The sequence below is a fragment of the Periplaneta americana genome, chromosome 8 (assembly GCF_040183065.1).
Source record: "Periplaneta americana isolate PAMFEO1 chromosome 8, P.americana_PAMFEO1_priV1, whole genome shotgun sequence".
Taxonomy (NCBI): Eukaryota; Metazoa; Arthropoda; class Insecta; order Blattodea; family Blattidae; genus Periplaneta; species Periplaneta americana.
Window position 1 is genome coordinate 105,135,726 of NC_091124.1, and position 27,678 is coordinate 105,163,403.

Below are 27,678 nucleotides of genomic sequence, written 5' to 3' on the forward strand. Positions count from 1 at the left end.
GCAGTGTTCTGTACAAGTCCCTTACTACCCTGAGTTGATGTAAACAACACGACTTGTATAAAACGCGACGTAGTTAACTTCGTAGCTTTGGTGTCTGAACTTCCATCCTTAATAAATAACTTTCACATGTGTTTACTATTACTGTATTCATAGTCATACATGTTCATATAATAATAATCCGTGGCGCTACAGCCCACGAAGGGCCAAGACCGACCAGCAGGCTGCTGGCCTCACGGCCACATGCCGAAGCAGTGGTGGACGATCATCCAACCAGAATGGAGGTACCGTGTGGTTAGCACGATGAGCCCCCAGCCGTTATAGCTGGTTTGCGTAACCGGATTTCGCTACCTATCGTAGCTTCCCAAGTGCATCACGATGCTGGGTGGGCACCGGTTTCATACACTGGCCGAAATTTCATGAGAAAATTTCTTCCCCCATGAGGACTCGAACCAGAGCGCATTCCGTACCGCGAGTCCTAGGCAGGATGCCTTAGACCACGACGCCACGGCGCGGGACACATGTTCATAATATACCAAGTTGAAATATTGTTTGTGAGAAGAATACTCGGTAATGCTGATAAATAACAAGAAGTAGGCTTAGGCAGTTGTGGAATTTGCAGAATCAATTGAAACAGAAGACTAAAAAAAGTGACGTGACGAAAAATAAATAAAGAGGAGACGTTAGAAACTTTCTAGTTCCTGCAAATCATGTTCTGTACACATATAAAAATTAAGTTACAGTGTCAGTCTACATATTTTGATTTTACAAAGTCTGAAATGTGTGTGTTCTTGGACTAGATTAGGGAATGAAAATGATTGTTTATGATTCACATATCACCTTTTTTGCAAATTATAGTATTGCTAAGGATCTGTTACACATCTTGCTTGTAATGGAGTACCATTTCTCTATTAAATTGTATACATTACAATGTGTTTTTGATTTACACGATTTTCTTGCTACGTTTTTAGTGTTTTCTTCTTCTTCTTCTTCTTCTTCTTCTTCTTCTTCCTTCACTGACGCTTATGTCAGAATGTTGTTCTCTCCCTCTTGATGTTAAAGGTCATTGCAAAATCTCACTATAAAGTTCATATCCATCAGGATCATATTTAGCACCTTCTTTATATTGCACATTTTTCTCATGAATTGAAATATTTCAATTGTATGTATGTTTAGTTGAAAGTCTGATGACTTGAGCATTGGACTTATGGAGCGTAAATGTATATTTTCGAGTCCGTCAATAAAAGGCCTTGCTGTCACCTCTGCCTTCACATTCTTGTCAAAAGACATATGTTTAAATTCATTAATTTGAAAAGATGTTTTTTTTTTTTTCACTTTTTAAACATGTCTTCCAGAGGACTCATCTGAAAGACAGTTTCTTCCATAGTAACTTTCCCATCTAGACTAAATGTTTCGGTTATTTCGGAGTTCGAGTATGTTACAGCAAATCTGCCAGATGTTGTTAAATTTATCAATTGTTATCCATATTGTTCAACCGTTATTTATAGTCATCTAGCCAAATAAGTAGTTTTATTTGAAAAAAGCCCTATCGCAGTGCAAAATGAATAACCACGAATAGGGAGTTCTATGTGGTGGTTTTGATATACAACCAGAGAACCAACACCAATCGATCACAGAGTAGGCCTACCAACATTATTCATACTTTGCATGAAGGTGACATGTGCTGCACATGTCCCGTTTTTTTTAATATTTCCAAGTATTCCTGACTACTGTCACGTTCACATGCTGGCTGTGCCACTACATGTCACCTTTTTGCATAGAATTGTGTGTCTATCTATGTACAACTTAAATCCAGTAGAAGTGAAAATGGCAAAAAAGTTACAAGTGACCTTTTTGCACCTTCCGATTCAGTTATGGACTAGGCGGTCCCTACGATGAGCCGATTCCTCATCAGGCAAGTCCGTTCACTTTTCATGTCTCATGTGTGATCCAAAAGAATTATCCCTTCTCTATAGGCACTCGCTTGTTCTGTAATATCCAGAAAGGAGGCTAAATAAGAACAAAGAAAATTTATGTGCGTATTTCTAGTTTTATTTCTTAAGTATTGAATGTCTGTAAGTTATACACGAAATTGTTCTATTTGAAAATCTGCATTACTGTGTAAACTGCGATTAGTTTTGGAAGCCCTGTTACTCAGCTCTCTACTGTATAATGGTGTAATGGTACTTCCACATTTCTCAAATGTATATCTTAAGACGACTGCAACATTCATCCTGTAAGTTTACCTCTGTTTCCATACAAAGAGGTCAGCAGGATTTCGATTTTATCTCTGAAAATAATTAAATGTTAATTTCGCTCCGTCCTTAAATTTTGGTTGATCTAAACGACACTTCTTTGATTCATTTGTTGTTGTGGCTGTTCAGCTAGATTTACATAACTAAAATTACTTCATGGCAATTCTTTTGAACCATTCTGGGTCCTTTTCAGCAGCAGAAGTAGGTCTTCCTCCCTTGTTGTAGTAGTGAAATTCAGATACTCCTCGTCCTGGTATGCCATTCACAACGTAGCGTACAAAACGTTCCACCATACGTGCCTCCCACTTCCATCCTACGTAGTGAGTGGACTCATACTCAACGAACACCTGCACAGTGTACACCGTTGAGCCTAGAAATAAATTCAGAAATGTTCTGACTAAGTAAACTGTGTAAGCTATCATATCATATCATATCATATCATATCATATCATATCATATCATATCATATCATATCATATCATATCATATCATATCATATTATATCATATCATATCACATCACATCACATCACATCACATCACATCACATCTCATCGCATCATATCGTATCGTTCGTGTCGTACAGTATCATACCATGTATCATACCAGTCACACAACACCACACTAAATTTTATTATATAGCATATTTAAAATAATATTGTCGTAACTACCAAATGTTAGTTTTTAGTAAATGGTAGATAAACAATTCAAAGCCGTATGAAAACTCCGGATTACCAAGTATCAGTGTAAGCCCTGCAGACTTTGCATTTGAACTTAGAGATATGACAGTTCTACTGTTTTATAGAGGATTAATGAAGATTACTGCCTGTAACTCAAAATTCAATTTTTGAAAGTTGCGACAATATTATTCTAGGAATGCGATGTCGTATCGTATTGTATTATATTATACTAGAGGCCTATCATATTACATTATATTAGAATCTTGAAAAAGGCTAGCCCCAAATTGAGGGGAACAGCATATCTAACGTTATATATTAGAAAGAATCTGGTGTAGAGCAGCTAAATTTGTTAAAAGTAAAAGAGGACAACGGAATGATTCAATAAAAGAAGTTAAATGGGAAACTTAGAAAAACATGTGTAGAAAATCTAGAATAACGTCATTGTATAGAGCATAATATAAGCCAAAAGGCATAGGTAGACATAACAGCTCGGTTAGAGAATCCAGCATACTGTGGTAGGAACGATTATGATTTTAAAATTTAATGTAGGAAACAAAGAACGGATGTAGGTAAATTCTCATTTTTAAATTTAACTATAACTTATTGGAATGACCTATGTGCAGCGGTATTTGAGGGCTGTCCTTCCTTGATGAGATTAAAAAAAAAAAAAACTTAAAAATTTGTGCATAAAGTGTCAATGTTACCAAAGATAACGTTACGTAACATAAATTCGATGGTGTAGGCCTACGGGTAACGGGGGTTAAGTCATTTTTTTTGTGCAAATGGAGTTTTGTTCCTCAGGTGAATACACAAGTTAAAATGTAAAAGTGTGTGTACAAAAACAAAAGACTACTAGCATTTGATGTATTTTATTTGTGTATAAAATTATTTTCAATAAGGATCCGAAGTGTAATTTTCATTTTTCTGAAAACTCATTTTTATGACTTAACTTTGCCCAAACAACATTGAAAGAAGGTGACATATATTTACTGAGCCTTACGAGTGGTTTGAATTGTAAATTAGTTAATTTATATAATTAAATCAAGAAATAACTTGTAAGAGGGTCTTAAGATAGCAATTTTATTTCGGAATATAAAGTATATAATATGCTTTCACATGTTAAGTAACTAGGTTACCTTGTTGACTAATTTCGGCCTGTGAACCATCATCAGAACTAGGTGGTCTTCGAGCCTTCTGATTTCATTTCCTGTGGGGGTGCGTTTGTATAGTGTAATGTGGAGTCAAATAGTGTGTGTTCTGAAATTGAGTTGTGTATTGAGGATTTGGTACGGGTGTGTTTTTTGTGTGTCTGTATATTTCGTATTGATCTAGTGTGTCTAGTTTCTGGTTTTTCAGTTGGAGATGTAGAATTTCCATGTCTGTGTTTATGTTGCTGTAGGTGTGGTTGGCGTTTGTGAAGTATTCTGCATATGTTGGAGTGTTTTGTGATTTGGTTATGGCTGTGATGTGTTCTTTCTAACGTGTTTGGAATGATCTGCCTGTCTGCTGTATGTAGAAGTTGTAGCTATTGCATGTGAATTTGTATTTGTTTTTATGTTGTTTGTATGTTGAGAGGTTTTTGTAGTGGGCGATGTTGTAATTTAATTTCTTGAATGAGGATGCAATCTTGTGTGTGTTCTTGATTTTGTATGTTAGTGTGATGTACAGAGTGAATCAAAAGTCTGGAACCATATAAATAACTTCCATATGCTTGATTTTCGATTATTATAGGTGTTACCAGTATTTGTAAGACTAAATGCTCTACCTATGACACATTCGATTCTAGACTTCAACTATCTCAAAAGCTGCCATTTTGGAAGCAACTTTGAAATTTTAAATGGAAAGAGAGTCGTGTAGGTACTCAAAATCATGTGAAATTTTCTGGAAAAAAAAAATACAATGGTGCAATCTGCTTTGAGATATCTCTAATCGTTTTCAAGTTATTTAAAGATAAATGTCATAATGATACAAACATTAGTTACTGCATCTAGAGCAGTGGTTCTCAATGGGTGTGCCGCGGCACACTACTGTGCCGCGAAAATTCTGAGACTTTGTGGTATTGTTGGTAAAAGTAATTAGAGTAATGTCATTCAACATTTATTTTAAGAACGAACAAAAGAATAATATTCAAGAACTTAAACTAATTTTACAAAAAATTTATTGGCTTACTCCTTACAACAAGAGTAATAAGTTATTAATCAGATATTTGAGCTTGTCGCTTCTTACACAAAAGTTCAAGTCGTGGTGGAATTGAAGACAAACACACACGCATTTCTTGTTCAACTCAGAAAAGTCTCTCTCGCGCTTCTTACTTTTTTATGTTTGTTAGTGTCTAAGCCCAGCCAATTTTGTTCCAAAATGCTGGATTTAAAATTAGGGCTATACACATTTGCTTCGGTTGACGTTGAAGGTAATTCAATACATGAAAGGAATTGTTCAATAATAATCGAATCCTCATAAAAAATCTGTAATTGACATTTTATAATTATATATCAGTTGATTCATCGACCTGTACTGAAAATACTCCACCGTCACTTATCTTTTCATGTTCATGGCACTGGATATTTGAAGATATGTCATCAATCCGCCGGGAAATGTAGTATCATTTGACAATGCAACCAAGGATGTCTCCTCCTTTGCGCCGTCACCTAACATCGATTTCATTATTTCCTTGCAGGCAGGTAAAATTACGTCCTCTGCGATAGTCTAGGGCTGCATTTTTTTCGCTACTATTTCTGAAACTTTATAACTGGGTTCTTGTGCTTTTCAGAAATAGTTTCTCTCCGTATCATAACTTTTCCTTGCTTTTCTTCCGATGACAACAATCGGTTAAAATGCATAGTTCTAATCTTTCCCAGACAAGTTACTATGTTTGGTATTCAAATGTCTTTTCAATTTACTAGGAACAGTGGATTCATTGTTTAGTTTTCTCCACACACGACACATTCTGGTGCAGGACGATTTTCAGGTCCACTGAACGTAAATACAAAGTTTAAATAACAATCTTGCTGTTCCAATAGGTTATACGCCCCCCTGTACTGTGTACTGCTTTCACTACACGTACACTTGAAACTGTTTAGTTCACACTTTTGTTAGGCCTACTATTAAAATTATTGTCACTGACTCATCTTCATTTTTTCTCTTTTCGATAAAAAATTCATCCAAACTGAAGTTAGGTTAACATAATAACGCAAATAACACACGTCAAACTAAAAATTAAACTCAAAATTTACCAGAACACGGAAAAAATGGCGTCACGACTGCAAGTCTACAAAGTCTTTTTTCAACAAGATGGCGCTCCACCCCACTATGGTCTTGCTGTTATAAACTATCTGGACGAACAGTTCCCTGGACATTGGATTGGTTGGCATGGACCAGTAGAACGGCCGGCCAGGTCTCCAGATTTAACACCCCTTGATTTTTGGGGGGTTTATATAAATGGATTGATATATGGAGAGAAAATTGAGAATGTGGAACATTTAAAGAACCGTATCATTGAAGCCTCTTATAAAGTCACCCCGGAAATGCCACAAAATATTCTGAGTGGAAAATTCGTCTACAATATGCGTCATCGAAAATGGACAACATATTGAGCACATTTATAGAATTTTCTTTTTGTGTCATTGTGACAGTTATCATTTTAATGAATTTATTGAAAACAATTAGAGATATCTCTAAACAGATTCACTATTGTTAATGCATTGAAACTGTCACAGGTTAACCAAACAGTAACGCATGAAAAGTTAATTACCAGAATTGCATAAAAACACCTTATCCAAAGCCTCCTTAGTTCTGTACCATGTTACAAAATGGCTGTAGATGCAGTAACTAATGTTTGATTCATTATGACAGTTATCTTTAAATAAGTTGACAACGATTAGAGATATCTCAAAACAGATTACACCATTGTTTTTTTTTTCTTCAGAAAATTTCACATGATTTTCGAGTACCTACATGATCCCCTTTCCATGTAAAATTTCAGAGTTGCATCCAAAATGGCGGCTTTTGAGATATCTGAGGGCTAGAATCGAATGTGTCACTGGTAGAACATTTGGTCTTACAAATACTGGTAACACCTATAGTAATCGAAAAAATTAAGCACATGGAAAATATTTATGTGGTTCCAGACTTTTGATTCATCCTGTATTTTTTGTGTTGTATGGCCATGTTTTTTTTTTTTTTTTTTTATAATTATTGTACGTTCGCTGGGAGAAAAACCAGGGGGTGGGGGCTGAATGCAGAAGGCCACACAAGTTACTGCTGTTTCCTTCGTTCCGCAAAGAATTAAATACCACATAGTTGCCAGCTCTGTAACGACTTAGAGTGTACGTAGTTTGCATTATCTATTTAGTTTTCTTAGCGTAAATTAAAATTAGTGAAATATGTGGCGACCATGGGAGTCTATAGAAGAGAGTGCATAACATAGTGATGAGTAGACATCGAGATTTTGGACCCGATAGAATAAGTTTACTAAGTCCATACTATAGGCAGCTTTGTCACTGTGATTGAGGTGGATGGGAGTCGGCACCAGGAGAGATATGTGTACATGAAACCAAGTCCAGTCTAGTCTGCTGGTGCTGTACAGTGACGTTCCAAAGAAAGACAACTAATTTATCAAACATTAAAATAAAATGAATGTTAGAGGAAAAAAATTCTGTAGGACCAAACAATTAATCTTTACGTAAATTAAAATAAAGGCCTATAATGCGAAATTTTCAAAATAAATTAATATGCATTTCCTTTCGGCTTCTTTCATAAGCACATGTGCAATATTTACACAACATACGTAATAATCATACACAATATACACAACTTATGATGTGCAACACTTGGTATCCCCACAATATATTTACAATATAATGTAATGAAACTTTATGTTCTGTTCAACTTGTTTATTTTACAGCTTTCTCTTCTAGAATACTATTTGAACTGTTACAATGTACTACAATACACATTCACAAGGTCTCAAAACTAAATTTCCTTCTGTAGTCGGCAAGACAAAGTTTATATTGGGAGAAGCTCCGCTCTACTTCACATAATGTAATTGGTGCAAAACGAAAAAAATCACTAAGTTATTGAAATCTATCTTCGCTACCCCAGCAGTGTCCGTAGACTTCTTCCCTGCTAGCATATCTTTTATGTCACAGAATATCGCATATCCGTTGTTTTTACACAAAACTGAGTTTACTTTCTGTTTAATATGATTACTAGCTGGTGTAGAGGATTCTTGATCAATTACTTTCGTCATCTCCTTAATTAATTTTACAGGCTGTGGGGGCAGAGGAACAGTGGGTGCAATTTCCTTGAATGTTAGCACTCGTGAAGTAGATTTCAAAAATATTACTTTGCAGTTAGCGATGAAACAAGCTACATCACTAAGGGACGCCCGTATCTCTTCAGCATCCCTGTGGCATCCCGGTGAAATGTGTTTTCGGGAGTTACAATGGGTCTCAATGTATCGTTTTTTGTTTCCCCTTAGTCTGACATGACACAATTTACATGTAACATAGTCCCCATTAACTTCAAAACAATCATTCCCGAACTCCTGCACAAATGAATGCGTCTTAGAGTCTTTTACTTTTAGCATATTTACTGATTCTTCGACTAGTCAGATAGATAACCACATGCACAGATCAAAACTAGACTACTATCTCCTGTCCTCTCTTCTTACAAAGTGAACTAGGTGTACTGGACTGTTTTTATTATCAGAACAGTACCTCCTGTCCTTGCCTTATGAGTATGACTGAGTAAATAAAGCACATGGGACGACAGGTAGGTCGCTACCCTCACTGCCCCCACCCACTACCGTCCTGATTTCCAACTTAAAATCGCACTGTTTTCTTCTATCGGGTCTGAAGTCTCTAAGCCTGGTGATGACAATATTGTAATGTTCTTACTTCTCCTGTTGGAAGAGATCATTCATTAAAGAGACGAGCTACACATATAAATAAATGTATACCTGTCTTTCAGTGAATAAGAAGGCAAATGTGATTCACCAATTGCTAAAACTGTTTCAAGATCATTGGCGAAGAAAATAATTTCTAACAATATAACCGAGCATAACACTCCTAAAAAGAAAACTCAGATTACATTACAAACAGTTACGAAATTCAAGAAATTTGATGATCTCGGACGTGATATAATACAACTCACCATTTATGAATGTTACAACAACCGCATATTCCCGACAATGGACATCATTTTAAATGCAGTGCAAGAAAAACCACAAAGCACATAAATTGAGAATTGCTGTATTGGTAAATATATATATATATATATATATATATATATATATATATATATATGACACAATTGCTATAGGTTATACTATTCTAAAAATTTGTGAAATTCACAAATCTATTATGTTAACTGTATAAAAGAATAAAACTATTATTATATGATTCAAATAAAATAATATAGGCCTACTTTTTTCATATTTAGAAAATGGGTCTGAAAGACCCAACCCGTGCAGTTACGAAACTTTTCATGACCCGTTCACTGACTGGTTAATAATAGTAATATGAATAATAATAATGATAATGATAATAATAGGCTAACAAAAATTACAAATATTATTAGTGAAAAAAAACATAGATCGTAAGTCAGACGTTTAAGTGAAGTACTCTAGTAGATGTTGCAACGCTGCTTCCTTAGTCGCGTGTCGAGTTGTATAACAATCATTGCCTCAGTAGCTTACTCACTTATTGCACTTCTTTCCCTGGTTTTTTCTCAGAGCGAACATACAATTATATTTTGTCTTTTTATAATGTTGTCTAATACGTTTGAGGTTGTATCCGTTTCCTTGTGCTATGTATTTGATTGTGTTGTGATAGTTGTATTTGATATAGCAATGTTAGGTAAATATAGTTTATAAATATGATCCTGCGGAATAATAAGGGTGTAATTGTTTGTTTTATTTGAAGAGTTGTATCACTGAAGAGTGCTGTGTCAGTGAAGCGTGTTGTGTCAGTGAAGTTATGGTTTATAGTGGCCACGAATAGTTTCGATCAATGAAAATTTATAGTGTCAGTGAAGTGTGTGCTATAGTGTCAGTGAAATGTGTTCTGTAGTGTCAGTGAAATGCGTTCTAAAGTGTCAGTGAAATGTCTAAAGTAGTGTTTCTCAAACACCGGGTGGCGAGATATTCTCTTGGAATTTATCATTTTACTCTTCTAAGCATTTTTTACGAATAAATAGTTTATAGTTGAAATATTATTAGGAGAATAATTGTCAAAAATCGCAGATCCAGATAACCTTTAAAACTGTAAATTCTAAAATCTTGCTATATAACTTCCGTGTAGCAAATGTCATTGATTAAACCACTCATTTTAGAATGACAGGAAAATTTTCAGACTTATAAACCTATCAACAATCAAGGAAGGGAATACCGCTGTTTATGACCAGTCGTAAAAATAATTGCCTGCAAGCCGATTACAACAATGATCGGCGAATCCTCTGTTCTCAAAACTTAACGAAATAACATGTGTTGTAGATGTCATTGACCAATTAGCTGAGGAGGGGTAGAAAAATCACTGAAATTGAACTGTATTCAGTCTCGATACTGAACAATTATAGTGAATACTGTCTCTTTGCAAGTTCGCATTGCATGTGTGTTTGTTTCAAAACCCGAGTGTTCTGGTTTCTTTTTAAGTAAAAGGCATAAAGATTTAAATATTAATATGAATAAAAGACAAGGGACTTTGCTTAATTCTGATATTAAGAAATTTCGTACTAAAGGTGTTTGTGACGTAACAACTAGTGATGCGATCATTAGGATAAGCAAAAAAATGAGAAAACTATGAGCACACAGAAGAAAAAGCTGTATTCACTCATAAGTATACGTGGAAAACTACTTAAAATTTGGTTTCATACAATGTCCTGACACTGACCAATTGCGACAACCTTATTATGTCATTTGTGATACTGCTCTGAGAAATGAAGCTATGAAGCAATCACGACTTTTTCGATATCTTAACAAAACATTCCGATTTAGTCAACAAACCAATTGAATTCTTCATGCGTAAAAGAGATGCACTTAAAATAGAAAAGAAAATTATTTCAGTCGTACTCAGATTATATAGTGTGATACAGAACTTATGTTACAGAAGAATGTGGTAGATAAAGGGTACTGTACTGAAACAAACAGTTTTCATTAATCAATGTGTGTTCTATCTCCACTGGTACGGTGCTGCACGTTTTTTAGTGTTACGACGTTTTTATAAGGTCCCTAAGACAAATAACGCCATGTATATCTTTAACGCCACCCTATTAATTTTTGTTAAAGACACCAGTTTTCGGTAGTGCACTACTGTAGCCTGCATTCGCTTGCTCTAGTGATGAAGTGAGTTACTGCTGTCCGCTGACATATAGAGTGACATGATATTGCATCATTTTCCTGATGTATGTTAATAGTGAAAGGCTGTTCTTATATCAAGGTAAGAGACAATATTTTATTTTGTGTGTTGAGCAAATAATAACTCTATTAAACTATATATTTTCGTCATCCTTAAACATTCTTCTATGCAGAGAAAGTATCTGCTATCTATAACATTTGAAAATGTTAGAGAAACAGTCGTGTCATGTTTTCAAGCACTCAATAACGCTTTAACGCGATGTGGCGTTAAAGGTCTACAGACAAAATTTTAGGTTATGTTAGTACGGTTCTCAAGTACTTAGGCTGACAGTACAGCACCAGCAGACTGTTTTGGTTAGGAGAGGTGCAAGAAAGAGCATCTGGTTCCACCTGAGCACGCAGAAAATGTCACAATAAATTTATTGTTGTATGCGCTAATGCTCTTTGTCCACCTATGGCTATCTTCAAAGGCCAGCATTTGAAGTCGGACTAGGAGAAAGATATGCCTCCTGGAACAGGGACTGTCATGAGTGCCAAGGGCTCTAAGGCAACTGCTATATTCATCCATTGCCTTGACCAATTCGCCCGATATAAGGTGGCAGGAGAGGTGGTGTTGATATTTGATGGACCATCATCTCATCTGGACGCAAACATTACAAGTGCCACTGATAATTACGGAATCATACCGTATTGCCTTCCCAGTAATATAACACATGAACTGCAACCCATGGATAAAGCGCAAGCACCAGATGGATGTGTTTTATATGTGAAGAAGGTCGCTTTGAGAACATGTCGTTATGTTCATATGATAAGTGTGAAAACATCGGGAAAAGCAGTAAGCTTTCAACTTACAAATGTTCAAAATGTGCACAGGACGCTATTGGTTCAATTGCTTATCGAAATTTAATTTTTTTTATTTTACATAACTTTTTGAATTACTTATGGGAAAATATTCATATTACCCATTTTAATCTAGCCATATGGTAACGCAGTGCAGAAAGCAATATAACTTGCTTCATACACGTCCTTAATTAATAAAACTGGAATTTTTCTTTGTGAATCCAAGCTACATGATTGGTTCTTTCTTATTACATTATGAAATTACAAATTTATTATACCAGTTGGACAAGAGCAGCTGCGCGATTTAGATGTTGCTTTCTCAGCAGCAATTTTGGAGAGCAACAAGAAGTAAGATAATTTATTTATTACTTTGATTAATTTGATTGTAATGTTTGTTGTGGTATTTTACTTATTGTTGTTTGAGTATTCATGTACATCAAACACAAGTTTACAATCCGTAACATTGTTGTGGATATAATACATTGTTCCTTACGTTACCATATGGTAACGCTAGGCTAATATGTTGTCACTCATTCTTTGTACTCTCTTGCTACTAACAGTAAGGTGGAGGAGTTGCAAGAAAGTACAAATAACAAAATGTATGTTACAAACAGGTGCGTGAAAGTGCATGAGATACTTTTGGAATTAGAAAACGAAAAATTAGAGCATTCTACATACAGCCACCAAAGCCCAACTTTGTATCTGACGAGAACTCTGGAGATGTAGAGGGTGGCAAGTTCGACAACCTAAGTGGAAGGAAACCGAGTACTGAAGCTGGGGTTATTTTTGTTAATAGCGACAGAATAGGTGCACCAGATGATATTCCTTTTATAGAAGAAGAGAAAGTTGAAGAGTCATCTGTGATAGAAAGAGAATGATACCGTAACATTGCAATGTGTGGAAATGGTGCCATCAGGGAAACGTAAGTGGATAAAACAGTTTATTATAACAGTTCAATCGATTTCTCCAGAGAGTGACTTTTAAAGACAGAGATATGACAAATTTTGTTTTCTTTATAAAAATTCGCCTTATCTATGTAAAAACTGTTTTAGCCCATTTTCACATGGTTGTTAGATGTAGCTATACAAAATGCTTGGCAGCCAAGTAGAAGATCTGGCTCACCATTGAATGAATTAGAATTCAAATGGGAGATTTGAAGAAGTCGGGAGCACCCCAAGAGGCAAGGGGTGACCGTCTACTTCCAAATACAGCGATATTGGAGCTACGAGACGTGTCCAAAAAGTAACTTTCTCTGGGGCCGTTTTCAGAAGTAAAATACATTTTTATGGAAAGATTTATTCGAACAGATACAGGAATTGTTGAGCTATTTTTTTCAACATATTTCCACCTGAATTGAGACTTTTTGTTACCGTGGTATCAACAGAGAGGTGCAAACGGCTGTCACACACTGCTTCCGATTCCAGGCGGGAAACTTCTACGTGGGACAAAAGTTGTTCCCACAGTGTTACAAATCTCTCAGTTCCGGTGAGAAATATGTTGAAAAATAGTTCAACAATTGATGTATCTGTTCCAATAAATCTTTTCATGAAACTGTGTTTTCTTTCTGTAAAGACTTCGGGTAAACTTATTTCTGGGCGTCACTCGCAGAACATCTGATTATATAAGATACAATGGAATGGAACATTAGTGATTCCGATACCCGGAAATAAAAGACAGCGATATGCTAGTGAGAATGCTCTTCCGACATACAGCTTCCTCAAAATTTGATGTAGCTCATGTATTTTGTCATATCATAAGAAATGTTTTACCTTACTACCAAAATTTGTGAAAATCACACAAAAAAATTATGTAAAACGTTATGTTTCGAAAATGTGTTTTGTTCATACGAGTATATTGCGACAATAATTCTATTATGTATATTTGTTCAGGTATTGTGAAAGTAATTTTCCTATTTTTGTATTTTTTGTATTATTTGTATGGAGTGTGGTATTGTGTGGGGCAGAAACGTGAAAATTACGACGAAGTGAAAAGAAACGAATAGATGCATTTGAAATGTGAATAAGGAGAAGAATGGAACGTGTTAAGTGGACAGACAATAAGAATTGAAGCCGTATTGGAAAGAGTGGGTGAAGAAAGAATGATGCTGAAACTGATTAGGAAGAGGAAAAGGAATTGGTTGGGTCACTGGCTGAGAAGATACTGCCTACTGAAGGATGAACTGGAAGGAATGGTGAACGGCAGTGAATGGTAAAGAGTTCGGAGCAGAAGAAGATATCAGATGATAGACGACATGAAGATATATGAATCATACGAGAAGACAAACAGGAAGGTAGAAGATAGGAAACATTGGAGAATGAAGGGTTTGCAGTGAAAGATCTGACTTTGGGCAGAACACTGAATGAGTGATAAATATATTATTTGTATGCTAATGTTCAGTTAAATTCAATAAATAAAAGATGTCATTATAAGGCAACAACTCATTCTTTAAGATTTGACAACATAATGACCTAGCGTTATCATATGGTAACGCCTGTAATTCCACAATTGAAAACAAAAGCATTGTTGTGTTCAATTACATCCATTTAATTAGTCTATAACGAAATAAACGAAAAACTTGACGAAAAATAATTCAGGCTTTTATGGGTTAAACTAAAGTAAATGCTTTTGTGATTAATAACTTTCTACTGTGTTTCATTGTCTCTTTATCTGAAAGTAAGGAGTTGCTGGAAAACATATTTTCCTAATCCATCTGGTGTTTCAGTTTCAGATCAAGAATCTTTCATTAGTATTGAGTGATTTTGTATCTTTTATTAACAGAAATTCAAATTTAGTTGTTTAGTTCAATTTGTGTTGCTTAAGAAAAATAATTAATTAATAATTATTATAAGTGTATGCGTTACTAGAAAATAGGTGGCGTTAATTGGACAAGCTGTTCCTAATAATGCCAGAGTACAAAGTTTTCCTATTTGAGTTCTAATTTTTTTTCCGGAATATAATATCACCATTTTCATTGCGCTATTTTCTAAAGATAAGATTACAGTTTCTATTTCATAATTTTCGTGTTTGTACATAACTTATTTCCAGAGAAAAAGTGATTTAAATGTTAAGGTGGCGTTATTTGGTACGTGCACCTTACATAATGAAAGCTCAGTCATCAGTCAACATAAAAAAATGAAGCGTTAGGTCCTGAGAGAATTAGCCGACGTGCATTTGGTTCTTGCATAAAAGCGCAACACCAGTTCGCAAGTTGTATGTTGTTGATTGATGAAGCAACTTTCACACGGGATGATATTTTTATCACACACAACCAGCACATTTTGGAACAGATAAATCCATATTCCATTGCAGTCAGATCTCATCAAGTGCGATTTAGTGTCAATGTGTGGTGTGCATCATTAACGACACACTACTAGGTCCAAATCGCTTAAGGGGAGAAAATTACAAAAACTTTTTGTGAAACATCCTGCCCATTTTATTGGAAGGGGGTACCGCTTGCAGTATGTGCCAGGACATGATTCCAACATGATGGAGCTCCTGCGCACTTCAATCTTGCGGCAAGGCAACAGCTGACGGCAACATTTGATGACAGATTGGTTATTAAGGTCCGGTCCCATGGCCAGTAACATCACTAATCTTAATCCAATTGACTTCCTATGGCGATATCTGAAGGGAAGTCCATCAGTTCAGTATAAGAGGAAATTTTACTTCAACTGAATGCATCAGTTGAGCGTGGCGGTCAGTTTAACACGAGCCGCAGCAATTTCCCTTCCCATCTGGTAGAGACTTTGGACTCTCTGAACATTGATAGGTATGGTTAAAAATACTGCTTTCGTAAAACTGCTAGTACCGATAAATTGATACTTGTCAGAATTTAAAATGCTCGTACCGATAACTTGGTACTTGTCAGAGTTTAAAATATTTGTTCCAACGCCAGTAATTCATTGTTTAACATCTAGGTCACTTTCTTGAATAATAGTAGGAAACCAATTCTAGTAATATTTCCGCGTCTATATCTACAAAGTAATTCTTCTATATAGGCTACTGTTTCCTCCTTTTATATGTAGGATTGGCTCTAACAGTATTCTCGTTGTCATTCATTTTGTTATAATATGTGCTAGTTTGTGTCCCAATAATGACTTGAAGAAACGAACACTATTAAAATTCAGAGAGAACGCTTTGTGGAACGCCTCAAATTCATTATTAGTTCTGTCTGATGTAACAGTATCGGAAGCCCATATTTCAGGGGGAAATAACGAAACCGGTTCTATGAAATTTGATACCAAATAATCAGTAAAGGCTGTGACACTTTCATTAACAGCTTGGTTGATAACTAAATCTTCAACAAATGCATCTCCGACTTCATTTGGAGGATAAAAATGAAAGACCGAATACCCAGAGCAGCCATTTACCGTTGTCAATATTGTTATTTTTATACTCATTAGAAAGCTCCAAGGACTGAACTTTTCTCCACCAAGCTTGACTTAAATTAAATCTGTAACCTATTATTGATGAAGATGGCCACATTACTTACGGCTTTATGAATAGCTATTTCGAAGTCAGCGACAATAAATGAAGGCTGAAATTTGCAGTTCAAAGTAGCATAAATGTTTATTAAGTCACGAAATAAATTATTCTCGTACGTAACTATTATTTTGTTTGGTAGAAGACAGAATACTAATGATGTATATTGATTGTTTCTATATACGTGAATTGTAAAGAATTGATAAAGGAATTTACAACAAAAATCAAAAGTGCCATCAACGAAAATCTTATTGTGCTCGCAAAGAAATTGCAGAGGTCTGAGTAGCAAAACATACTAATATTTAATTAACTGTTGTTAATAAGAAGCAAGTTCTCATTTCTGTTACTGAAAACTGTCGTTTGTTCCAACGCTGTGTGAACTTCACTAATAGTTCTCGAGAGTGGCGAAAAAATCGATGTTTTTGTTCTATATAAATTTTGTCGAATTCTGACAACGTCTCGCCTTGTTATATCAATCTCCGAGGTTTGAAACATCCTCCTTTATAAGTTTCAACAACCTTTCTGATAAATCAATTAATGCTTTTCTCTTAACACTATTAGAGACGATTTCTCTATTGAAATTTGCACTAACTTCATGATTTTGATCTATTTCATTACTAAAGATTAATTGTGTTGCTTGTTCATTAATATAAAATTCTTGACTTACATGTCCTTATAGTGCATCTCCATGCCACTCCTCGTTGTGTGTGTCAATCTTTGCGAAATTTATATCCCCTTATTAATATTAAATCATGCCTCTTCTCGCTTATAATATGTTGTAGTACACCGTCACAATCTATTGCCGCGTTGTTCAAATTACAAATAAATAGTGGTAACCGTTAAAAGAAATACGAGGAGCGGTGAAACAAAAACAAGAAGCTGGTGCCCAGTGTCAACGTACATCAAAGCAAAAATTCTCTACGAGCAGCGTGTTACCATACATTAAAACAAATATTCTTCACGATCAGCGTTGCTATACACTGCACACAAATTTTCTCACGCTCTACGTGTCATCTTTAAGCCTAGGGAAAATTGACCACCGCGCTAAACTGATGTATATCCAAAACTGACCCCGGGCTCAACTGATGCATTTTTAATCCTTTCGCGCTGAATTCATATACACCCATCTGAAGACCTTATTGTATGCCACATCTATAGATCATGTCGATGATTTTCTTCCACGGATTGTCGACGACTGTAACAACATACATACTAAACCTGGTATATTGAACAGATACGGCAGTCAATGCTTCGACGATGCCAGTATTGTTTACAAGAAAGGGGGCGTCAGTACGAAGCTTTTCTGGAATGCAGAAATTGCGAAGCGTCATTGTCTGTTGTTTTTCATTGAAAGCTTATTCATCAAAGAGTCAAGCCACTGGCCATTGAATGAATGATTGTCTATTAGCTACAACAATGAATCAAGTGTAGCGCCGTACCAGTGCCAGATAGGACACCCATTGCTTAATGGAAAATGTTAGTTTTAGTACTTTCTATCTACTATATTCTTCTATAACATAAGTTCTGAATCACCCTTTATTATAGAAGCAGACGATTTCAATTCACAAAACCACCGGCGTGGCTCGGTTAAGGTGCTTGCCTGCCGATCTAAAGTTGCGTTCGGGTGCGGGTTCCATCCCCGCTTGGGCTGTTTACCTGGTTGGTTTTTTCCGAGGTTTTCCCCAACCTTAAGGTGAATGCCAGGTAATCTATGGCGAATCCTTGGCCTAATCTCGCCAAATACCATCTCTCTATCACCAATCTCATCGACCAGCGTCGTTAAATAACCTACTTAAAAAATCAATTTACAGAATCCAGTCTTAGATGCTATTATCCCATATTACCCCATCCCTGGAAGCAATAGGTTGGCTTAAACTAGATAAGAAAAGAAATTTACATTCACTTCTCTTTCTCTTCGAAATCTTGAACTCTTCTATTCCTTCGTACCTGTCGTCTCGCTTCACTTACCTTTCTTCCCACCACAATCTGAACACACGCTCTCGCCATGAAACAATACTAACAATACCATCCCATCGCACCTCCTCATACTCATCTTCATTCATAATAGCCCTGCCAAGACTCTGGAATTCGCTACCTGCTAGCATCAGGGACTGTCGAAATCAAATTGAATTCAAACGAAAACTTACTAGGCACTTGGTCAGCAATTGATTACTTGTAAATAGTTTCTTTAATCTATCACAAAATATTTCAATATTCAGTAATTTCATCACTATACAATTTTGTTATTCTAGATTTAATTTGTAATTCAGTAAATATAAAATATTCTTTGTTTCTCTATGATAAATTATCTAGCTTTAATTATTCAGGTAATCTTTTCGTACTTTGATTTTATTGTAATTGTAAATTTAATACTAATTGTAATATTGTTTGTAATTGTAATTGTAAATTTAATACTAATTGTAATTTTATTGCTGATATTGTAGTTGGAATCTCCTGGTAGAGGGGCAGAGAAGGCCTGACGGCCTTATATCTACCAGGTTAAATAAATAAATAAATAAATACTACTACTAATAATAATTATAACCCACTTGAAGATGTTATTATCCTTTGAAAATTACTATTAGGATCCCAAGAGACAAAACATGTGTATTATGAACTCTTTTGTTGAACACCTAGTCCGTTCCTATGAAGAAACTCTTCAACTTCTTGAATTATAATGAAAAGACTGGAAAGTACTTTTCAGTCTATGAGTAATTCGAAATTGTGGATTAGAATGAAAAATAATTATCCACATTTGCATGAAATAGCAATCAATTTTTTCTTTATTCTTTCACTGCATATATTATTGTAAAACTGAATTTTCTGCCGTGGCTATGCTAAAAAGGAAACAAAGGAACCGACTGCAAATTTCTGACTGTCTCCCTTTGGTTATCACTTCAATTCATTCCAGAGTTAGCAAGCTAATGCATAGGAAACAGCAACGAAAATCTCACTAGCCTCGCTAAAACCTTAAAAATCCTCAGTTGTAATAAAAATAAAATAAACTAAGTACTAAGGTTAACTTTATCAATAACTTACATTATTGCTGTGTTAATGTGCTGCGTTTTTAAATTCACAATATTAATTACTGTTGGAAACAGTGTTTAGAATTGAGAAAATTGAGAAATTCATATATTTTTATATATATAAAATTATACAGGGTGTATCAAAAATACGTGTACAAACTTCAGGCATGGGTTCCTTACACCAAAAGAAGGAAAAAAGTTCATATGAACATATGTCCCATAATCCTTTGTTTCCCCGTTATTCATTTATTACTAAAAGTTTGCGTTCAACGGCTTTCGAGGTCCAACCTCAAAACTTCATTTCTTTATGCACTCATTCATAGAAGGCTGTGACTCATTGTATCAGAAATGGACTGCAGATGGCGAAGTGTTGACATGGAGACTTGTTTACATGTGTCATTTGTCATTAGTCTGTCTTCAACGTTGCAATTGTGAACGTGGAGTGAGTTAACGTGTTTCGTTCAACCATGGCAGGACGATATTCATTTCGTGAGCAGGCTGACATCATTTTTATGTATGGTCGCGCGAATGGTAATGGACGCGAGGCTGTACAGCTGTATCAGATGGCGTTTCCAGACCGAAGACAACCGAATCATCAAATCTTTGTTGCTGTGTATCGTCGCGTTGCTGAGACAGGAACCGTTGCACCACAGACTGGTGATCGAGGAAGACCAAGAATTGTTCGTACGCCGAACCTCGAAGAAGACATTTTACACTGTGCCGAAGACGATCCAGGTATCAGTACAAGACAATTGGCTGTGGCAACTGGTACATCACACAGTACAGCATGGAGCAGCTCTTGTATCCGTATCATATGCAACGTGTGCAGGGCCTTTCGCATGCCGATTATCCACCACGGGAGAACTTTTGCCGATGGTTTCTAGCACAAATACCCAATCCATTGTTTGTCTCATCAGTTTTGTTTACAGACGAGGCAAAGTTTGGGAGAGATGGAATTACCAATTTCCACAATGAACACGTATTGGCAGATCGTAATCCTCGTGCTGTATTTCAGGCTAGACATCAGCAACAATTTAGGATTAATGTGTGGGCTGGAATTGTAGGTGACTGTTTGGTAGGTCCATACGTTCTACCAGCACGTCTTACAGGTGCTATCTACAGGGACTTTATCCAAAATACTCTTCCAGAATTACTGCACGAAGATGTGCCTCTGAACATAAGACAAAACATGTGGTTCATGCATGATGGGGCTCCAGCACATTTTAGTCGCCTTGTTCGAGATACACTGACTGGTGTCTACCATGACAGATGGATAGGCAGAGGAGGACCAGTTCAATGGCCAGCACGTTCTCCCGACCTCAATTCTTTGGATTTTTATCTTTGGGGGCACCTTAAACAATTGGTTTATGGAGCAGACATCCCGGATCAAGAAACTCTTCATCGACGTGTCATGGAAGCTTGCGAAATCATTCGACATCATCCCGGAGTATTTGAAAGGGTGCGACAGTCCATGATTCGACGAGTGCATGCATGTTTAGAAGCAAGAGGAGGACATTTCGAGCATTAGTTATGAGTTTTGTGTGTTGGCACATTATTAGTGTACCAATGTGTTGAACAGTTCCTAACGGGGAAACAAAGGATTATGGGACATATGTTCATATGAACTTTTTTCCTTCGTTTGGTGTAAGGAACCCATGCCTGAAGTTTGTACACGTATTTTTGATACACCCTGTATACATTGCATACAAAAACATCTTGCCTGTGTATGTGTGATAAGTGTTTCACCGACATGTTGATACCCTTATGCTACTTCCCCTACTCAGCTGACTTCTGTGGTGAGTTACTGTGAATAATTATTCTTCCCATTATAAATTTTTTCAAACGAATATAATTAAAATCAATTTAATAATACAATGTGTGGAGGTGGCGGTGTACGATCATCCTCTCCTCCTCCACTTCTTCTTATAGTGGCTGTTTTTCGCCAGATCTATGGTACATTGGATGATTGGATGTGCGCAGTGGAAGACTTTTAGAAATAAATAGTGTGAATTTATATAACATATAATTAACAAATAATGGATAACAATATTACATGAATGATGAATGAAATAACATGTAGATATGAAATTAAGTGAATGAAAATATTACAAGTTAATCTGAATAACCAGTAAACCAATAACTAAATCGTGGAGACTTTAACTACACTGGGCGAACATACTTACAAGTCGTAATACAATCTGATACACCCATTTCTCAATAATCAGTTGCTGACCTATTAGGCATTTAGTCGTCTCTCAATATATATATATATCCAACTAGATATAAAGCTCAACATGAACGCCCAGTCAGTATGCTAACTCATAACACATGCTCTATTCAATTACAGATAACATAACATCTGATTAACCAAATTCAACGCACACATGAACTCAATATTTCACAAAGAATTTACCCAATACAAACTGTCACACGACTGATCACTATATAAATTACCAATTCCACATATGTCTCACATAAACTGTGCATATAGCACCAACAATAATCTCTGTACTTTACAATCAAACAATTCCCAAGAGAGAGAGAGATACGATAGATGATAAGTAACCGACGATAATTTCAAATACAAATAATCGTTTGAATAGCAACGGAAAGTCAATGCACTCGATTCCTGAATACCGGTGTGGAAACCAATAATAAGCAATATGGAGTACCAAGTACTAGAATAGATAACGAGGCCCATACTATTCTAGTTTATTACACCGTCTGTTACGATGTAAGCCAAGAGATCGTAATCACTACGCTATCACTAAAAACCGCCTTGGAACTTCAATACTACCTCACATATCAAAGTTATATCTCATCACGTAATCCCCCAATACAATACAACCTCACATATTACAATTACATCACTTCACATAATCGCAATAACTTAACCCAAGACGAGTGATTTCCGTACACGATCCACCACAATATCTCAAACACAAACAACCAAAAATGATAATAATATCACAACCCAAATTTGCCTACTCCAATAATGACAAAACTGATACAACTTATTGCCGCACTAAATCCCAAGATATATTTCAAACAAGGTTTCATATGATCCGTAAATTCCCAAGTGAAATACAATGATACACTATTCTCGAACAATCTAACAAGATGAACTTAAGTTACCAGTGTAGAATACAGTTCGAGCTCTATTTCCTGAGTGCACGTCGATTGCCTGAATGAAGTTGTCGGTACGCGGCCTGCCTGCTGAGTAATGTTATCTGTACTAGCTCTGACTCCTGAGTAATGCTGTCGATACGGGCTCCAGCTCCTAAGTGATGTAACATATAACTGCGCGTAGCCAAGTAAGCTCGCTTTCCCTCTCTCTTCATCTGACGTAACCAACCGGCCAATAGGATAATTTGGATAAGAAAATTAAGGAAATCGTAGCGCTATCTATAACATATCGTCTGAGAGCACTCTGTCGGGCGAAGTGACGTATTAGGTGAATAACTACGATGTCGAGCACGGCTCAAATGAATGACCAATGTTATACATTTTGTAAGTTTTTGGTGGTCAGAAAGGAATAATATGCCAATGATAATTAACATAAATTAAATAGTGAAGTTGACTTTAGGAAACTAAAACATGCTACAAAGTTCATAAATCCAATAATTGGTAATTTAAATTATTTTGTCAACACGTCATACCGTTTTCATAGTGTACGAATAGAAACTGTATAGCATGAAGAATATAAAGCTGTCTTGAGGTAAGGTATAATAAGTAAATTGTTATGATGAGTTCTGATACTTAGCTGATGATATGCCGATAAATTTTGAAAACGAGAAACCAAATAGACTGCGGTAGCGGTGCGCAGAATTTGAAATAAGAGAATAAAAGAATGCGGGGCTCGTCGATCGCTTAACCGAAGTTTCAAGGAGTTGACTCCCATATTACGACCGTAATCAGTGACTCAGGAGCGCATATCCAGAATTTTACAATGTGAAACATACATTGTATCTAAAAACGAAGTGGTATGTGGATGAATGACAATTTGTTGTTAAATCATAAACCAACACTCTGTCAAAATGGCAATTCTATACAGTTAAATGTGAGTTTAAAGAACGTATGGTGAGTTACTTTTTGCGTGATCCTCTTATCATGCTCATTTGCCCATTTTCAAAATTATACGTAGTTGACTTCGTTAACAAGAAACTCTTATCGACACGAATACACCGATAACATTTGTTCGGAGTCATCAATGATTTAATATCTTGCTAAGCTCAAATAACAAAATGTTATCATTTGTGACGAAAGTAGCAACTGTTTTCGGAATCACACTTCTGTTGCTCATGTTGCAGAAGACAGATATGATTAAACTTTGCACCCCTTCTGGAAGCTGTAATTAAGGTTAGTTGGCAACAAATTAAAAAAAGACCTCATTGAGTGATATGGCCCACAAAAATTGTAGCCATTTTAAAATTAACTGTTTTTAAAATAATATATATTGTTTACCTGCTTTGAAATTGAAGTTGTAATCAGTAGGAGGTCTTCCATTTTCTCCATATTGATAGAGCTCCAAGTCACACCATTCCAGTGGAAGAATTTCACCACTTCGAGTATAAACATAACCAGCCTCCAATCTAAATTGTAAAAAGTAGTATACCGGTAAGTTAATATATCGTCGTTCCAATGGTAAAGCTGCCAAACTGCAAAATTACAATTTTACAGTATCGGCAAAAAACACTTTTAATTGAATATTAAAAATCAGGTTTTATAGCTATACAGTTGAAACCAACGTAAGGCAAACTATTTTTTCGGCATCTTTATAATGATATCCCTTTTGTGTAACCAATTTTTAGATCTTACGCCCTAAAAAGCAGATTCGCAAATTTACTAATGTGACAAACGATATTTTAGATACAATTGTTATCTGTACATGTAATAGTAAATTTGCGAATATGTTTTAAAACTGTTGTTTTTATTATATCTATTAAAACATAAAAGCTTTAAATCCAATACACATTTCACTCAAAATTAGTGACCTATAATAATAATAATAATAATAATAATAATAATAATAGCTATACTCTTAACCAAAACAATAACACAATATTAATAGAAGTGCAAAAAATATTTTTATGTGGCATGAAAATGTCTTAAGCTATAGTGGAAAACACGATCACTCGTCACTGTGAGATTCTCCCAACGCATCAGTTACAGGTAAGACATTACGGGCATCAGACGATGATGGTAAATTTGCGTAGAAGGCATGATAATTTCTTGGAATGAGGAAATCTGTGCATAATTTTATCAGATCCCTTTTCTTCGCATGAGAGATGTTGAACCTGGGGAGTATGGATGTACAGATTGTGATGAATGTGGACTGCTCCTTGTCCTCACAAGTGCCAATTCTTGAAAGTCCTGAGCTGTGTAGTCACTTTAAATGTAGACTGTATTTTTTTCTCTTTCGATGCTGTGGCCAAACTGCATCACGGAAATTTACTTTGTCTCTTGAATTTGAGGAATTACGCCACTGAAAATATTCCTTGGTACTATTGAAGTCTTCAAAGTTGTCATGCAGAAGGGGTTAACACTTCTTAAGGTCGTGGATTTGCGCGAGCTGTTCTCATCACTTGCGCCCATCCATCTGGAGGGATAGCTTTTGACTTCTGTTCAATTTTTAAATGAGTGGAGTCACATTCTATTTGACTGTGGCCAGGTTAAAAAAATGCATGGTCAATCAGCTACATGGTGGAATGATTTCTTAGAACATGAAGACAAATGCTAGCAAAAGCGGAATTTTTCTGCTGCCCAGCACAGCGATCAGACATCATCCTAACATGTTCTATTTCACTTTTAGCCATCAAGTATTTATAGATGCAAATGGAATTTCCATACTTCCCTCTGTCTCATCCGAAGTAAAACAGTTCATATTTTGATTCCCAAGATTATATATATGGTGAGATTGTAGACGGCAAGTTTTCTCACGTAGAAAAATGGTCCAGCTGCTCCTTTGGGAGTGTTGAGAACCACTTTTAAATCAAAGTTGAATGAGATTACTTTAGAATCAATTTTGGCAGCTTCCTTTTCTTCGTTCCTGTATACACGCAGCTTCTTTGCGTTCCAAATGCTTCAAGTACGGTGTTTCTTCATAATTTTGGCCTGTCTCAGATACCATTTCTTTGTGTGCCACACTTCGCTTGCATAAGTCTTTCTTTGGCTTATGGAAACGCAGCTTGTATTCTTGAAAAATTTGCCGGTACTTTTCCCTTCCAACAGGTTTCTTTCCAGCTTCCTTACACTTTTATTTGTACATGCTATACATAGTTGATACGTTGAGCGAAGAATCTAGATACTTGTACTCTGATGCCTTGCGACGTAATGTGACTCCATGGATGGGAAGGACAGAACATGAGTTCTAATGAACTGTTCATCATCATTCTTAAGTTTTTGAGGATGTGGCTTTCTCCCTCTTTTACCCTTTTGCAGAAACTCTGATGGTGAAAGTTTGTTGATTGCACCTCTTACAAGACCTCCAGTTGTATTCAGTGTTGCCAGAAAGAATTCCCTACAAACAGCTTTATTTTCGCCAACGCAATTAAGAGTATAAACTTAATGCTCTTCCTCCTTGTGGATCCACCAGTAGTCTCTTTTGCTGTAGTATTAAGTCTAATGTTTTTCAAAACAAACTGAAGCTGTTGTTTCAGGTTTTCTAACTCACGCAATTCTTCGTAAATCTGATTTCTTTCCTTTTGTATAATAATGGTAGAGCATTGGTGATTCGGACACTTTAAACAAGGAGGATGCTTCATTGGTCTGTACCGTTTTTCCCTTCGACGTTAAATATTCTTCCCCCTTGAGTCTCTTCTTAATATTAGCATTCACGACTACCGCGGCGATACACATTTTCGAATGACAATGACATAAAAATTAATAATGCAATTAACTGTTGCCTATGAAATCACGAATCAAAATAATTAAACACATCGTAGAGAATGTATTAGTCGTTTCAGTTCTAGAAAGTACGGTATTACATTATGTGAGGTGGTTTGAAAGACATAGGTTCCTTATGTGTTTACCTTCTTTCTCACAGAACAACACATATAAATAGATTTCTTGCTCTAATTAGTGCAAAAAATGTGAACAGGATGCCTTATCTAATTAGGAAAAAAGTACTATCGTGTTGCACACTACTACCAACATGATTGAATTAAAACGTATCTGATAATAATACGTTCGCAAATTTACTGTGGGCGAAAGCTTCTGTGGTAAAGATGCGAAACTGACTATTCGCAGATTTACCATGGTTGAAGTTCCTTGTTCTCACAGTTTCGTAAAACTGTTATCGGTGATTCCAGGAACTGTTATTTTCATACACTTACGAAAATTTACCAAAGTGTGCCTTGATTAGTAACACTGAAAACAACGTTATAATTCGAATTTCCCCAAAAATGCAGATTCACAACTTTACCATTGGAACGACGATATGATAATACGTTAATTCAGTAATTAAATGTCTGTTGTGAGGATATGATCTCAATACAAACTTTCAATCATGTACTTTTTTTCTAATTAGGAACTTCCAGTCACTATAATAAATTGTTCTTACTAGTAGTACACTGTCCATTCGAATACGGAACCAATCACAGATCAATTTCTTGGACTTCTCACATCACATTTTCAAAATTAGAAATTTCAACACATATGCCCTAATTCACATATTAGAGTGGAGTTAACTGTGAACGCAGTAGATCCATGAACTTTTCCAACACTTTCTTACTAAAAAAAATTCTTAATCGGCCGTAAATCTGGAAATTTTTGCTGGTCAGTTTATTTTCTTTGCTGCATTGAAGTCTCTGTAACTGTGATCCTGATTACAATAAGTGTTAAGCGGAAAGCTCTTGTTCTGGTGATATATCGTTCAGTGTAAATTCATATTTGAATTATCTTGAACATGTGACTATTCATTGCAAGGTTCACATATCAGGAAAACATCTATAATTTTTTTTCGAAACAATTAAGTACATACCAGTATTTTAATGCTTTTGACATATTACATAATGGGATAATACTGTACTACTGTCCATGAATTAT

At 35.8% G+C, this 27,678-nt stretch overlaps 1 protein-coding gene across 1 annotated transcript in view; it reads right to left on the reverse strand.

Moving 5' to 3' along the window:
• Positions 1-1,258: 1,258 nt before the first annotated feature.
• The window catches only part of LOC138704916 (uncharacterized), a 97,587-nt gene continuing 71,167 nt past the window's right edge, over positions 1,259-27,678 (reverse strand). The window contains exons 8-9 of the mRNA XM_069833315.1: positions 24,097-24,224; positions 1,259-2,622 (exon numbers count right to left, since the gene is read on the reverse strand). Coding sequence (XP_069689416.1) covers positions 2,402-2,622; positions 24,097-24,224 — 349 coding nt within the window. The 3' untranslated portion in view covers positions 1,259-2,401. The remainder of the gene's footprint in view (positions 2,623-24,096; positions 24,225-27,678) is intronic.